The 15,176-nt window shown below is 35.4% G+C and overlaps 1 protein-coding gene across 1 annotated transcript in view; it reads left to right on the top strand.

The window, feature by feature from the left end:
- LOC129227906 (low-density lipoprotein receptor-related protein 2-like) overlaps positions 1-15,176 on the top strand; it is a 146,766-nt gene that overhangs the window by 81,649 nt on the left and 49,941 nt on the right. Inside the window, 7 exon segments of the mRNA XM_054862527.1 lie at positions 197-413; positions 2,224-2,409; positions 6,059-6,250; positions 7,017-7,231; positions 9,415-9,528; positions 10,502-10,612; positions 14,911-15,030. Coding sequence (XP_054718502.1) covers positions 197-413; positions 2,224-2,409; positions 6,059-6,250; positions 7,017-7,231; positions 9,415-9,528; positions 10,502-10,612; positions 14,911-15,030 — 1,155 coding nt within the window.

Below are 15,176 nucleotides of genomic sequence, written 5' to 3'. Positions count from 1 at the left end.
TCTACCACAAATGTACTTATTTATTTCGCAACACAAGTTATGTTTCGAGTAGTCAATATTTCCGAAAATTTTGGATTTCGATCCGTTTAATCAGTTTAGTTACAAAGAATTGTTTTTTACTGATCAACAACTGCTTTAGGTTTGTTGACAGGTGATTCCATGTGTCTGAATATATCATAAACATATTCTTTTCTAGTGGACAATCGATTTCCTTCTCTGTTTGTCACAGAAGATTTCAAAATATTTCACACACGTCCGGAGATGGTTGGCAGCGAATCTATATCCGTTCTTCCCGTCAATCGAATCAGTTCGATCGGAAAGGTGGAGTACGATTGGAAATCCAGAACTCTTTTCATTGTGGATTTTTCCAAACCGTCTATTGATTATTTCAACATGACGTCTTTAACAGAAGGGTGAGTAAAGATCTACAGCTAAATTTCGTGAGAAATGAGCAATAGTTATTATTATTGTTCCTGGCGAAGTAACGTAAATTAGAGGCAATAAAAAACGTTACAAAATGAGTAACCGGTTTCTAGAGCAATCTTAAGCCATGCAAAGATGGGACCACTTATTGACAATGAAGTAGTGAGCGATTTCTCTAAAAACTCATCTGTTACATTGTAGTTTATTTTATTTGCTCCAAGCTTACCGTAAAACGGGGGAACATTGCTCCTCTAGGGATAACATTGCGCCAAAAAGTGTAAAAAATTTTTTTACTGATTTTTGGTCTCGAATTGGCAATTTGCACACCTGTTTACTGTTATCTTCTACCTAGTTGAAAGAAATTCCGCATTGTCAACCACTTCGTCACCGAAGTCCTCGAAAATCAGTAAAAAAACTTTTACTCTTTTTGGAGCAATGTTCCCCCGTTTTACGGTACGTTATTTCGCCTTTCACTACATAACGTGTAAATTAACTGTTTTGTTACTATCAATATTTATTTACGAGGGGGTTCCTCCCGTCGCTGGCTTTGCTCTCGAATCCCCGTTCGCCACTTTCAGTGATTTGACCACCTACCCGTCTTCGACGGTGTATCTCGGGGGCACTCCACCCTAAGGCCCCTATAGTGGAGGAGCCGACGCATCCGCCATTTTGGAGCAAACTTGATCCAGTGCTTCGTAGCGTTAGCATTGCTGCCGATGTTTACATTTCTTTAGCATGTGTTAAATTAAGTCAAATGGGTGGTTGTTCGGCTGTTAATTGTGTAAACAGCTCCAAAAAAGGATTTCGGCTCTTCAGATTTCCAGTAGATGCAGAAAGAAAAAAGAAATGGATAAATAATGGCATGCGAAGTGACTGGCGGCTTGGAAACGACGCCAACTGTTTCCAAAATTTCGCCAATGTTCACCTTCGCTCTCCGATTCTCTCGCTCCCTGTTTGGCGAAGGATTGCCAATAAAGGTAGCTTTCCCTGTTGTACTCTTGCTCCAAAATGGCGGATGCCCACCCCATCGTATCCCCTCCTTCATGGACATCACTCATCGCCTTTGCGATATTTTTCAGTCTTAGTTCAGCGACCAAGGAGAGAAATGTCCTACGGGTTTGCTAATGTAAAAGTGGCAACGATTGTTCACTTTTCCACAGGGCGTTGTCGGCGAGTCGCTCCCCACAATCGCAGCAGATCAATGTAAATGATGCTAAGTTTCTCATTTTTTTTAGAGGCAGCTATTTAAGCAAAAAAAGAAACAAACTACTGGAAATTGATTGTAATAAAGGGACAATACAGTGGACGATGTACGGCTTTCGTCCACAGGAAGTTAGCGCAGTATTTTGATGGAAAATTTTATTTTATTTTTCTTATCTAACTTGCCGAATTCGTCTGTTATTAATAATGCGCTGTGCGATGTTTTATTTATTACGAGTTGGAATTTTTCTATTCCTGTAAATAATTGACGAAATGAGAATGTAGTACAATTATTTATGTAAATACTTTTTTTAATTAGTTGTAAATTTTGTGACATGTTTCGAGAACTAATTAAAGAGAAATAATTTTTTGCTTTCACGACCTTTAACAGATAGAAATAAATGTTAATGTTCTATTTACTTAACTTCGAGCTGATATTGATTATAATAATTTTATTCATGTATTTACTCACTGCTTAGACATAATTGTTATCATTGTTTTTTTTTTTTTTTTTGTTATTGAAACTAAAAATCATCACAACTTTCTTATCAAAACTAATTTCTTAGTACAAATTTTAAGTTTTGAATGTTATCATTACAGTACTTTATTGGAGAATCATCTTATTCTTCCCGAAGATCTCGCATTTGATTGGTTGAGCGATATCCTTTACTGGGTTGATTCTGGCAAAGGATCGGTGGAAGTTATTTCGATTCGGAATCGCAACGTGTCAACAATCCTCGCTGATCTGGCCAAGCCTACAGCATTAGCATTGGCTCCTTCTCAGGGGTAAGTAATTGCTATGAAATCTTCAATTTGGAAATTATGGGACTTCTGAATCACATTTTAGATCAACTCCCTTGAAATTCACTTGATAAGTTACACGTTTAAATTATTTTAATTTCATCAAATACATTTTATTACACTGTTTGAGGTTGCTAAAACTAAGTGTATTCATTTACAGGGTTCACAACGCCCCTCAAAAGGCCCTATTTTCAAGTATTGTTTGTAGGAGCCCCTCTAAAAGCCACATTTAATCGTCAAAAGCCTTAAAAATTGATCAAAGGCCCTATTTTTTAAGATTTGACAAGCCCTTCGACCTTTAACAAACGTCAAAGACAGTTGCTAAAAAGCTACAACCTAATACTGTCTGACCACGGATTGTATGGAAAGATAAACATCCGTTTTACAGCCGGAAATGGACGAATTTATTATTTTTTACCGATGTCAGCTTTTGCAGAAGCAGAGTCTCATTCAAATGAGCGGAATACGCGCATCAAGTTTTTACTTTTCCCCCTTATTCACATAGATTCGTCTTATCTGAACGTTTGAAAATTCCATGCAATCCGTGGTTGGACAGTAATCTGATAACTTGGAGCATAGTAGATTTAACAATGAATTTTGCTATTTATATACAGTGGTGGTAAAAAAAAAAGCATCACCCGCGCCGCAGAGGACAGGAATATCATCTCGACAGCATTCAAAACACAGTTAAGCATCCCGTATCCCAGAGGATTTGGGGATGTATTTCTGTTCAAGGAGTTGGTGGGCTTCACTTTTTGCAAGGAACAGTAAACGCTTAGGTGTATATTTGCATTTTGGAGGAGAAATTGCTTCCTACTATCCGGGATCAGTTTACTTCAGTTCCAAACGTCATTTTCCAGGATGATTCTGCTCCGTGCCATAGGGCAAAACAGGTAAGTAACAATTTGAAAATCTTTATCCTGGCCATTAGACTTAAATTGACATGGGATTACGTAATTTTTTTTCTCTAAAGTCACACGCAGGTACAGGAATGGAAAAATGAGCATGGGGTCGGCAGTTTGTCTTGACTCGGAAACAGCCTCGATCTGCGTAAAAAATTAACGGATTCCCGCGTTTATTTCATAAATTTTGCAGAATTTCACATACATTCATCGTTAATCGGTCGACCAAAACTTCTCACATAATCCCATTGTTGTGAAAATGCGAGGGTGATGCAATTTTTTTACCAGCACTGAGCATGCTCATTGTTAAAAAAAAATGATTTGGTTATAAGTACACAGGTCACTTTCACGAAGTTTCGGAGAGTGACTTTATAGCGAGGTCCGACTGTATACCTGTATGTTTCTATGTATGTGTTTATAAGTGAAACATTTTACACCTAGAAAAGTTTCTTGTTGCGAAGTTGTCCTATGTAGTGGCGTGAACTACTAGCGTGAAGTAGGCCTATATAGTTAAAAATATGCCTTAAAAAGGACTTATAAAGGCCAAATTTTTTGATCTGTTGGAAGAGTGGGAACCTTGATTTAGACTGTGCTGAACTTTTTCACCGAACTACATTGTGAGCCAAAAGTATTGAACGTGTTTCATGCTTGAAGAAAAAAGGACTAGTGGAGGTACGTACATATTTCTTTATTTTTAATTGGAAAGACAACATAAAACTTTCATATGACACAATTTTATAATTTTCATACAAGCTGGTTATAAGCGACAGCATTTCTAGAGAAAATTTACTGATCGACTCAGTCTGCAAATGACTTAAGTACAGGAAAAAGCAATGTGCGTTTTACGGGTTTTCGGCTTGATATTTGACATGCCACTAATGAAGCTCATGTGGAACTTCATATTATTTAAAATTGTGTTGTATGAAATTGTTTTATGTTGTCTTAAGGGGTTAATCGTAAAATTTTGCTTTTTTTTTAATCATTAAAAAAAAAAAAACCGTTTTATTTTCTGTTTAAAATGCCATTTGAATCTTGTTTTATCTTAATAAGAACGAAAGATAGAATTGTTTTTGTTGCTTGCATTCAATTAATATTATTCTCAACTTTAAAACTTTAAACGCGTTTTTCTCCATGATGCAATTTTTACCGATTCTTTGCATTCAAACTCCTATAAGTGAAGAATTGATAAAGATAAAGTAATGAAATTTGGAGCATATGTTATTCGAACAGTTTACTTGAATTTTTATTTGGTAAATCAAAAAAAAAAAAAAACTTCAAAGGATGTAATTTTTTGAAAAAAAAAGTAGTTTAAAAATTTTCGAAATTTTTATTTAAATATTTTAATTTTTTTATTGAACAATTTTTTTTTCAATTACCGAATAAAAATTAAAGCTTATTTATTTATGTTTAGATTTATGAAAAAAAAATTTGAAAATTGACCAAGAATATTTTGAGCTTTAGCAATTTAAAGCGACCCTATTTTAAAAAATAATTAAATTGAAATTAAAAAAAAACATTTATGTTTTGATTTTGCTTTGTTAATAGAATCAGGACAAAAATTCCTATTATTCTGAACTGTTTAATAAATATTTTTTCAAAATGTGTCACGGACCCCCTTAACATATGAAACATAACATAACTTAACATAACTTAACATAAAGATAGAAACATATACGTACCTCAATTTGTTCTCATTTTCCTTATTCAAGCAGAAAATGCATTCAATACTTTGGCCCGCCCTGTATTTAATTCACACCATTGTAAAGAAGATAGCACCCAAGTCGAGCAAGAAGCGAAATCCCCTACCACCAAATATTCACCATGTACGTAGCCAAACACCAAGCAGGCATCGAAATCTTACTCTCAAACCAACTGACGATGCCGAACGCAACATGATCCACAGTGCAATTTGCATATAATAAATCTTTGCGTAAAAAGTACTACTCGTAATAAATACAATAGAAAAGTTTTCAAATTTTCAATTTTATTTTTATATGATAGAGTAACATGTATGAACATCATAGGTGAAAAATTTTTGCGATACGATAAGTAGTTTTTTTTTTAAAATAATTTTTAAAGTTCAAGCGATTGTGACGTCAGATGACACAGGAAATGACGTCATGCGCTCTTCCGCCGCGGGAGAAGCCGAAGGGCGTGCAGTTGGCTTCGAAGGCGAAACGTAATGCTTACCTCCTCGCCTTTAACTCCTCGCGTTTCTCTGGAACATTAAACCTCTCATCCTCTCGGAAATATTCGAATACCGTCATTGATGTTACTTGAGGAAGATTATTAGGTTGTGCTTTAATGAATCCGGCCTCCATAGTGTGTTCAAAAGGATTAATGAATTTCTAAAAAATAAAAATATCAGCGCGCTCAAAATTTCCGTAGCGAAAACAAGGGATCTTCGGCGGAAGGCTGCCCATTAGTGAACTGTGAAGTAAGCTCGTGACGTTTCAGAAAAGCGCACTTTTGCGCGTGGATTTTTAAAAATTCATTAAAAATCAATCACGGTGTTTTAAAATTCGGCGATGGCGAATTTTTTAGTTTTGAGGGTCAATTAACAATATCCAACAGTCAAAATATGAACATTTAATAGGTTGCAACTTCCCTATTATCAGAAATTTTTGCACAAGAACTGTAACTAAATAAATGTTCCAAAATACAAAGCTTTTTGACCATTTGATCCAAAGTTAAGGAAATGTATGTTAAAATGCTTCATGTTTTTCCCTTAGGATTATGTTTGTATCAACAATCGACAATTCAGAAGTTTCGATGTACAATATGGATGGTAAAAACAGGAAGTTACTTCATCGAGTATCAGGTTCAGTAATATCCGTAGCTTTACATCCTGTCAAAAGTCGACTCTATTGGGCAGATATTACTGCGGAAAAAATATTTTCACTTGACTACATGGTTCCTATGAGGTATGTCTTAATTTCTCGAGTTTCTTGTTAATATTGATGATATATCACTTCATGCTGTGGGTATCTGAGTGGATAGGTCACTGGGTTTAGATTCAGAGTATTCCAGGTTCGAAGTCTGATGCCAACTGACACTCACCGAGTATACGGAGTAAGTGATCACGTTGTTGTCTCTTATCTTATTTGAAGACAGCAACATCAAATCAAGTATATGAGCTCTTACGCCTTTAAACCCTGAAGATCTTGTGCAGAATCGGAACACTGCCTTTCTCATGTGAAAGTGCCATTGGAGATATAACTGCTGCTGATCAAATAGGGGAAAACTTATGTGCCCTCTTAATCAAGAAATCCGTACCTCCAAAAGTTTTTAAGTTTTTGCAATGGGTATCGTTCTGAATGTTAATTTCTTACCCTTTGAATAACTGCTTCTTTTTGAGCCTACCGATTGATATTTCCATTTACTTAATCTTATTTTGTAAAGTACATTTGTATATGTATATACGTGGTAAATGATCCTAATGATCCTTAGATTATGAGAAAATGTTTCCAGAAAGATTGAGATATGCCCTTCCTGCCTAGTAAGATAGATATGACAAGCTGTATTGTCTTCTTAAATTGGAACATTTTCCCATTGTAATGATGCTTTTCGAAGTGTAGTGTTCTTGACAAATCTTGAAGGCAAATTGTCCGTAACAACTGTAAGTAACAGTTACTGTACTGCTTTTGTTACCTTTTTTACGACTTACGCTTTCTCTCTTTTTCTCCACAGCGAAATAAAAACAGAAAGGAACAGAGCTGGAAGCGTAGTATCCATTGCAGTAAGTGAAAAATATATGTACTGGACAGATACTAAGAATCGCCAACTCCACCTAAAGCAAGAGAATTCAAGCTATGTTCATATAATACCGTTACCAGGAATTGGAAATGCGAACGCAGCGCGAAAAATAACTTATACTCGTGTATCTGATTCAACGGAACCTCCAGGTACGTATCGCGTATGCTATACTCTTAGTCTCCCGATTAATCGTATTAATTTACACAGCAAATTAGAAAACACCGATAACACTGCGCAGTATAAAATATGCATGGTTCTTGAATATTTTTTCTGAAAATGACGAATTTGTAGCTATTGTTTATTTACCACGCACTATTTTCACCAAAATCCATATTTTGCAGTTTTTTTTTTTTTTTTTTGATAAATTTATGATTGCTTCCAAAAGGTGATCTATAAGAATAGAAAAAATTCATTCCTTAAAAAAAAAAAAAAAAAAAATATCGTGCGAACCACTTGTGAATTTGAAGTGTCTCTTTTCTAACACTTCACACTAATCTCAGGGTATAAAAACATATGTAACATTTCCGGTAGAGAGTGAGTAGCTGTTTCACATCTCAGGAACAAATTTAAAAAGTTCCACGGAAAAAGTATGGGTTTCAACTTCCTACAAATTAAAACACTCTTTCACGATGAAGAGTTTAAAAACAAATTGTCAACAGCAGAAAAAGTGTTATTCAAATCAGTGGGCATTTCTCATCTGGGACAAGGTATCAAGTTTACAGCAACGGTTTTAAGCAGTGGTCATACAAGCCGCAAGTAGAAAATGGAAGATAAATCTTTGTCCCATAGTGGTCTGTGGAAGCAAAAGTTGGCCTTAGAACTGTTCATTTTTTACTCTCAAGATCCGTACTGAGTGGTTGTTTTTTCAATCATCTCTCAGCAACATACTTTTAGGTTGCTTCATCAACCATTTCTCAGCAGCAAGTTGCTTCCTCAACCATCTCTCAGCAACACAGAGTGCTTCCTCAACCATCTCTCAGCAGATTGCTTTCACAACCATTTTTCAGCAACAGGTTGCTTCCTCAAACGTCTCACAACTACACAAATTGTTTCCTCAACCATTTTTCGACAACAGGTTGCTTCCTTAACCGTCTCCCAGCAACACAGATTGCTTCTTCAACCATCTCTCAGTAACAGGTTGCTTTTTAAACCAACTCCCGGCAGCATGTTGCTTCCTCAACCATCTCTCAGAAGCGACTCAATATCTTGTTTGAAGACTCTGGCAACCTACGTGATTCACTGTTCCCAGCTATATGTATATTTTTTGATTAGCAACACTTATGCTGGTGACCCAGGATAAGTGATTCAAAAGTGAATCCAAAATAATGCCAACAAATTTATCCAATATTCTTCCACCTCCAGCTCAGTTAGTCCTATGCCGGGCTGATGAGTGCTAATAAGCACGAAACTGCAGTCCTCGGCTGGAATTGACTGAGCTGGCGGTGTATTTCATGAAATTTATCCAAGTTAATGGCTCAATTTTATTCATTTTTGTCTATTATACTTTATTTCTTTCATGCCGATGGTTTGTCTTCTCAGGGAATGAACCTTTTTTCATTACTACCTTAGAGCAAACTTTTAAATAGATCAATCAAAGTTGGAAGGCGCACATAACATCGTCCTGGTTTTTACTCCGACATTTGTGCTGAATGAGCTCTCACGCTATCCATAGGGAAACTACTCTTCCCTAAAATAAACTCCCTCTTCAAGCGTGAGAGGTAAATCCTCTCACTTGATAAAATTTTTTAAAGATATCATTTTTACTTCAGTGAAGAATTTGAAAAAGCTCATAAATAGCGTCTAGTCAAAGCATGTAAATTTGGTTTCGTTGGTTTAGTTTCGTGTAATATTCAAGCTATATGAAGAAATATTATGTAAGACCTATTATTCTTTTTCACATTAAAATCCTCATATAAATAATAGCCGATGATCGAGTAACCCACTTGTTTCGACAATGAAACTCGTGCCACGGCATGATAATTTGATAATATGTTTTGGTAATGTTTACCATGCAGGGAAAGACTATTGTGACAAAGCTGAACTTGATCCGGTAACTTAACTGTTTTATTGGTAAGACTGTGTCATTTCAGTAAAATAAAGACACGAAAAAAATGGTCAACAATAAACGCTACCTACTGGAGTTTAGAGTTAGTTAATCCACTGGAGTTAGGGTTACAATTTCAACCATCAAAATATCACCAAACAGCCAATGACTTTGTTCAAGTGTAGAAGCAATTTTCACCCGTCATACCTTGATGGGTGATTTTCTAGTAACTAAATAAAAATATAACTTAAAGGCATTTATGAATTTATTGTTTATTTTTTCTTTCAGTTTGTGCAGTGGCTAATGGTGGTTGCAGTCACATCTGCCTGTCTGCTCCAAACGGAAGGTCTTGTGTTTGTCCTCTGGGTATGACGATCTCTGGAGATAATGCGACTTGTCAGAGTGAGTCTCGTATTTCTTCATCTCTGAAATTTCTGAAGTATGTCAGAATAGCTATTTAAGCTTTGAATTTTGCAGTAAAAAAAACCACAACGGCGACTTTTAGTGGAGAAAACATTTTAATCGCGCTGTCAAGAATAACTTAGAGATTGAGGTTGATATAAGGCGCATTTCATATACATGGTTACACTTTAATATCTAAACAATGTGAGAAAAATAGCAGGTATTCGAGATGCTTTTTGATTTAAACGAGCTGATGTGTGCCTCACATGACTTCCTTTTACTCCATTTTAATGTCATTTTCCCATTATTGGCAATTTTAATGTGATTCAATAGTTTAATCTCTAAATATTAAAAACGATGGCCAAATTAAAACCAGATAAAAAAAATCGCCAAATTTTCCGCCAAGTTGGCGACAAAACTTGGCGACCAAAAGACTGGCGATACATCGCCAAGTGTCCGCCAAATTGTAACACCACTTAAGTTTGCATTGATATTAACAATGATTTCCCCCCAAAAAGGTGCAAAAGACCCCCTTAGGAACATCCGAAAGCAACCAAAAGGGGAGGTGCACAACTAGACCCCACTACGAGTCTATGTACCAAATTTCAACTTTCTAGGACATACCATTTTTGAGTTATGCGAGATACATACGCACATACGCACATACGCACATACATACAGACGTCACGAGAAAAGTCGTTGTAATTACCTCGGTGATGGTCAAAATGGATATTTCGCGTGTCTATACATTCTTAGGCACTTTTCCGCATGTGGTCGAATCGAAAAAAAAACTCAACATTCATTTGGGGGTGAGCAAAATGGAAATTAAGGGCGATTTTTGAGTGAAAATTTTTTCGCGAATACAATACTTCCTTTTTTGTAAAAGGAAGTAAAAAGAGAAGAAAAACTTAAGTTACTCTTTATGTACAGTTCTCACATTCTTGGTAAGCATTGACAGCGTATTTTCTTCCAGGCAAGGAATGCGGAAAAGATGATTTCCGTTGCAAGAAAAGTCAAGTCTGCATTCCTAACAAGTATTACTGTGATGGAACCATTGATTGCAATGATGGTTCTGATGAACACTGTGGCGGTAAGTACTTATTATGAATTATTTTTACTCTCAGTTGATTAATTCGCGAAAAAGGTGTAGCATACTAACAAAGTATTTCCAGTGACCAGAGGTGCACATGCTCCCCAAGGAAGATGACGCACCCCCTTCAATTACTGTGGAGTACCCCCAGAAGAAGCACCCCCAAAATGAGATTAAAAACTGCCAAACTACCCCTCCTCTTTAAAAATTTCAATGTCTCAGTCAGCGCCATGGAACCTCCTGATGGGCACCCCTAGTAGTAACTATAACTGTTTGCAAGATAGCAATCTTGCAGAAAGCAGTAGTTAATTGTTTTGCTTTTTCTCTTAGTTCTTCAGTGCACAAACAAGCGCACAATGACTACCGTCAGCTCATTTCCCTTTTACGGTGTCTTGTTTCGCATTTCTTGAGATTAGTATTTGAAATATTTTTTATGACCTTGAATCTTAATATGATACCAAATTTGGAACAGGTAAACTTCAAATTCTGTCGTATAGCGATTGCAAATATTTTTGATAAATTGCTACGGATGGTACAGTTGGTGCTTGATGCTAACTCGAACATTGGCGAAATATTCAATGAAATGTTTACAAAATATAAGTAGTAAAAATAAATTTATAAATTTACTTCTAGAATAAATATTTAAAAAAGGGCTTGGTTGAAAATATTTGCAATCGCTTTGCGAATTGGGATTTATTTCTACTAGTTGGAGAATTCAGCATCAGGAAACATATGAGGGATTTTTTTTAAGGTGCGAAAGGTCGCAGAGTTAAAACTATAGTGTAAATAAAAACTGTCTTATTTGTAATTTTTTAGCACAACCACCGGCCACATATCTACGTAGTTGATAATCTAGCTGAGACATTTGTACTAGCTTGGTACCAAGTTGCCGATACTGCAGCATCAGAACTCATATTTGTTTTTGACTAGTGGTACCCGCACGGCTTTGCCGGCAATAGAAAATTAAATGGTCATTTGGTTCGCATGTATGTTTATAAATAATGTATGATATCGCCAATTTGCTATGTTCATTTGCTCACCCATGGTCACATATGGTCCTTTGCTCGCCCACGTTAAGGTAATCTGCTCGTCCAAGTTATGGTAATCTGCTCACCCATGTTATGATAATTTGCTCGGTAAAACATTCTTAAAATTAGAATAGAGAAAGAACAAAATCGAATTTTTGAAAAATCGCTTCGAAGTGCTCACCCCTACGCTACGAACTAATTTTGTGCCAAATTTCATGAAGATTGACCGGACGGTCTAGGCGCTATGCGCGTCACAAACATCCAGACAGAGATCCAGAGAGACAGAGATCCAGACTTTTTCAGCTTTATTATTAGTAAAGATAGTACAGAGGCGCACAGACAGTACAGAGAACTGACTGAAATTTCAAGAAACAAATCACTCAGTTCAGAAAAAGTGAACTTTTTATTTCTCCGAATCTCTTGATGCACTCCCTGAGCAAGATCATCAATTACCACACTCTACCTGCTACGTCCCGATTCGAAGTTCTAGCACCATGGCCAACCATTGCTGTTACCCACGAAAGTCGTCCTGTAAGCGTTGCTCATTTGTCGATGAATTTCTGCAGCATTGTTTCCCTTAGCATGTGGCTGAACAGTCACAGTCGCAACAAGTACAAATCTTTATTTTTCAAATAAAAAGTTGATACTTCATATTATGATACATAATATGAATCATATGTTAATATAGGTAAAAATGTCACACCAACATTGAGAAATAACAGAATTAAAGAAAAAAAATACTAAGCACTTTTCATAATGCGCTCAAAGGAACAAAATAACTTTTCTGGGTCAGAAAGGACAACATTTAAGTGTATTCCTGAAGTTTTCAATTACTCCAAGAAAATGACTCCACAAACGAGGAAAAGTGCGGCTCAAGTAAAGTAGAAATTTTTTTATCGTTATCCAACTTTCTGTCATAAATTTGAGTGGTGAAACATGCATATTTTTGGGGAAAGTTTGGTTTGAAATGAAACTTTTCCTCGTTCGTGGAGTCATTTTCTTGGAATAATTGAAAACTACAGGAATACTTAAATGTTGTCCTTTCTGACCCAGAAAAGTTATTTTGTCCTTTTGAATGCATAATGAAAAGTGCTTAGTAATTTTTTTTTCAATTCTGTTATTTTATTCTTTTTAGTGTAAATGTATTTCAGAAATAGCATAATGTTACCATCACGAAATTTCACCTTACTTTTTCACATAAATGATTCATACTAAAAGGAAAAAATACATATACCTGTCTAAAACTTCAAGCATTTGGCACTAAAAATTAATCTTTGTCCCCCTCTAGGATTTGTTTGTGTGCTAATTTAATTAGAACCATAAAAATTTAGGAAACTAATTAATATTTCGCAACATAAAAGTTACTCGAGATAAAGATCCTAATATGTGTCTTTACTTATCCCCGTTTTCGATTATTCGCATCTATGCGATGAGGATAAAAATCCTAAGAAAGCAATGGATAGTGGATAAATTTCAGGCTTACTCCAGAGAAGCCTTGATTCAAAAATTTTAGTATGATTACTATTTATACTGATGTTGTAAGGCAACAAAATTTGTAACAATGGGTTTTATATTTAAACATTTAATGGGGAAATTACATGAAATTTGCTGTTTTCCATCCTAACGAAAATGATAATTTTACTTTAGAATTGAATTTTTTTTACGTTAAGTTGTACCTTAAGATTAAGCAAATCATTTAGTGATATCCTGAAGTCTCGAAGTGGTCTAGTTGTAGAGGTATAAGCAAAAGCAGGCCTCGGATTTTTCCGAGACAATCAGGCCAAGTATAATAAAAATGCTTTATAAAAACCGTCGAACTCTATTGTATGTTGATTGTAAATATTTTTTGATTACTTTTGAGTGAAATTTGCCATGTGTTGATGATTGTATTAAACTTTGTGCTTGTCGCTAACTCAAACATTGGCAATAGTATTTAATAGGAGAGATAAATTGTTTATACAAGACAATTTAACTTAAAGTAACAACTTAGCACTCTGGTAACTAGTAGCAACTTAAGGTACAACTTGACGCTAAAAATTTTAATTCTAAAATAAAATTATTAGAAAGAAATTTAATTTATTAATTTTCTTCCTTCTAAATATTATATAAAAAATAATCGACAGCATCGGCTATTGAAAATATATTTAATCACTACAAATTACAACTCGGCTCTGTTTCTAAGGGTTGGAGAGAAAAAAAAATTCCTTTCGTGTAACAGAATTACCCTTTATGTATACGACGCACTATTAGTCGATTTCAGTTTGAAGTATATAAATAAAATTTTCTTTTCAATGAGGCGCAAGCCACGGTACAAAATACAGTAACCCCTCGTTATGTCGCGCTTTTCGGGGGACAAAGAAAAAGAGCGATATATCCGAAAGCGCGATATAACGGAGGTCATTAAAAATAGTCATAAGTCCAATACACAATTAAATTAGCATTCGTTCTTTTTGAAATGATTTTCTAATGGTTTCAATGTAGTTCACGAATATCACACCGATTGATATTTAAACATGATTGAAATTTAAGTAAATTTTCACCGTCTGAAAGTAAAAAACATCAAATGGGGAATGAAGATAATCTTTCTGAGCTACCGCGAGATAAGTGTGAGCATTCCAATACCCTCTCATTCCCAATAGACTTTCTAATCCGTTTGACTTGCTGTCAGATTGTTTACAAAAAACTATTTTGCCCGTCCAGAACATTCTTCCTTTCTTTAATCCTGGTTAGTGCAACCAAGCACAAATCTTTTTTGTACTAAAAGAAGGGCGTATGTTCTCTTCTACATGGGCTACTATGACACTTGCTTGATGTCTCTCACCCATTGTAAAGGCAATGTATCAATACAGAAGACGTTAATTAGTTTAAAAACTTGAAACTGAAATATACTGCGCTGGTATGTACACTCGGATGACAGGAATTACTGCTGCTTTTCCAGCGAATTCAGAAGAATAGTTTCCTTTTGTTCATTGACAAATTAAAGAAGAAAAATACCTTCTCTGATCAATACCATATGTTTTCAGAAATGGTTTCAAACTTAAAGCAAAGCTTTTATTCCTTATTTTAAGCTTAAATATTTCGGGAGACAGAAGAAAACAGCGATATATCCGAATGAGCGATATAACGAGGGGCTACTACTTGCCCTAAAACTTTATTCTAAAATCAGTTTGCAACAAGTGGCATTTATAAAAATGTTCCCTCAAAAAGTTTACAGTAATGCATAAAACTGAACATATTCTATAACTGAACATATTTTACTTTTAGACCTCAGTAGTCGCTGCGTAGGAAACGACTTCAGGTGTCGCAATGGACGATGCATCCTTCAGGAATGGAAATGTGACCATAGAGATGACTGTGGTGACAGTTCGGATGAGACAGATTGTCGTAAGTCTCACTCTAATCTTCAGTGACATGAAAATTGAAAAACGCTTCCTTTAATATGCATAATCATTTTTCCCTCACGAAATTTCAACTGCATCCACATAAAACTCACTCAATAAGGAAGTTTTCGATTTTTCAATTTTATTTTT

This window comes from Uloborus diversus, chromosome 8 (genome assembly GCF_026930045.1).
Source record: "Uloborus diversus isolate 005 chromosome 8, Udiv.v.3.1, whole genome shotgun sequence".
Classification (NCBI taxonomy): Eukaryota; Metazoa; Arthropoda; class Arachnida; order Araneae; family Uloboridae; genus Uloborus; species Uloborus diversus.
This window is presented reverse-complemented; position numbering and strand designations above follow the sequence as displayed.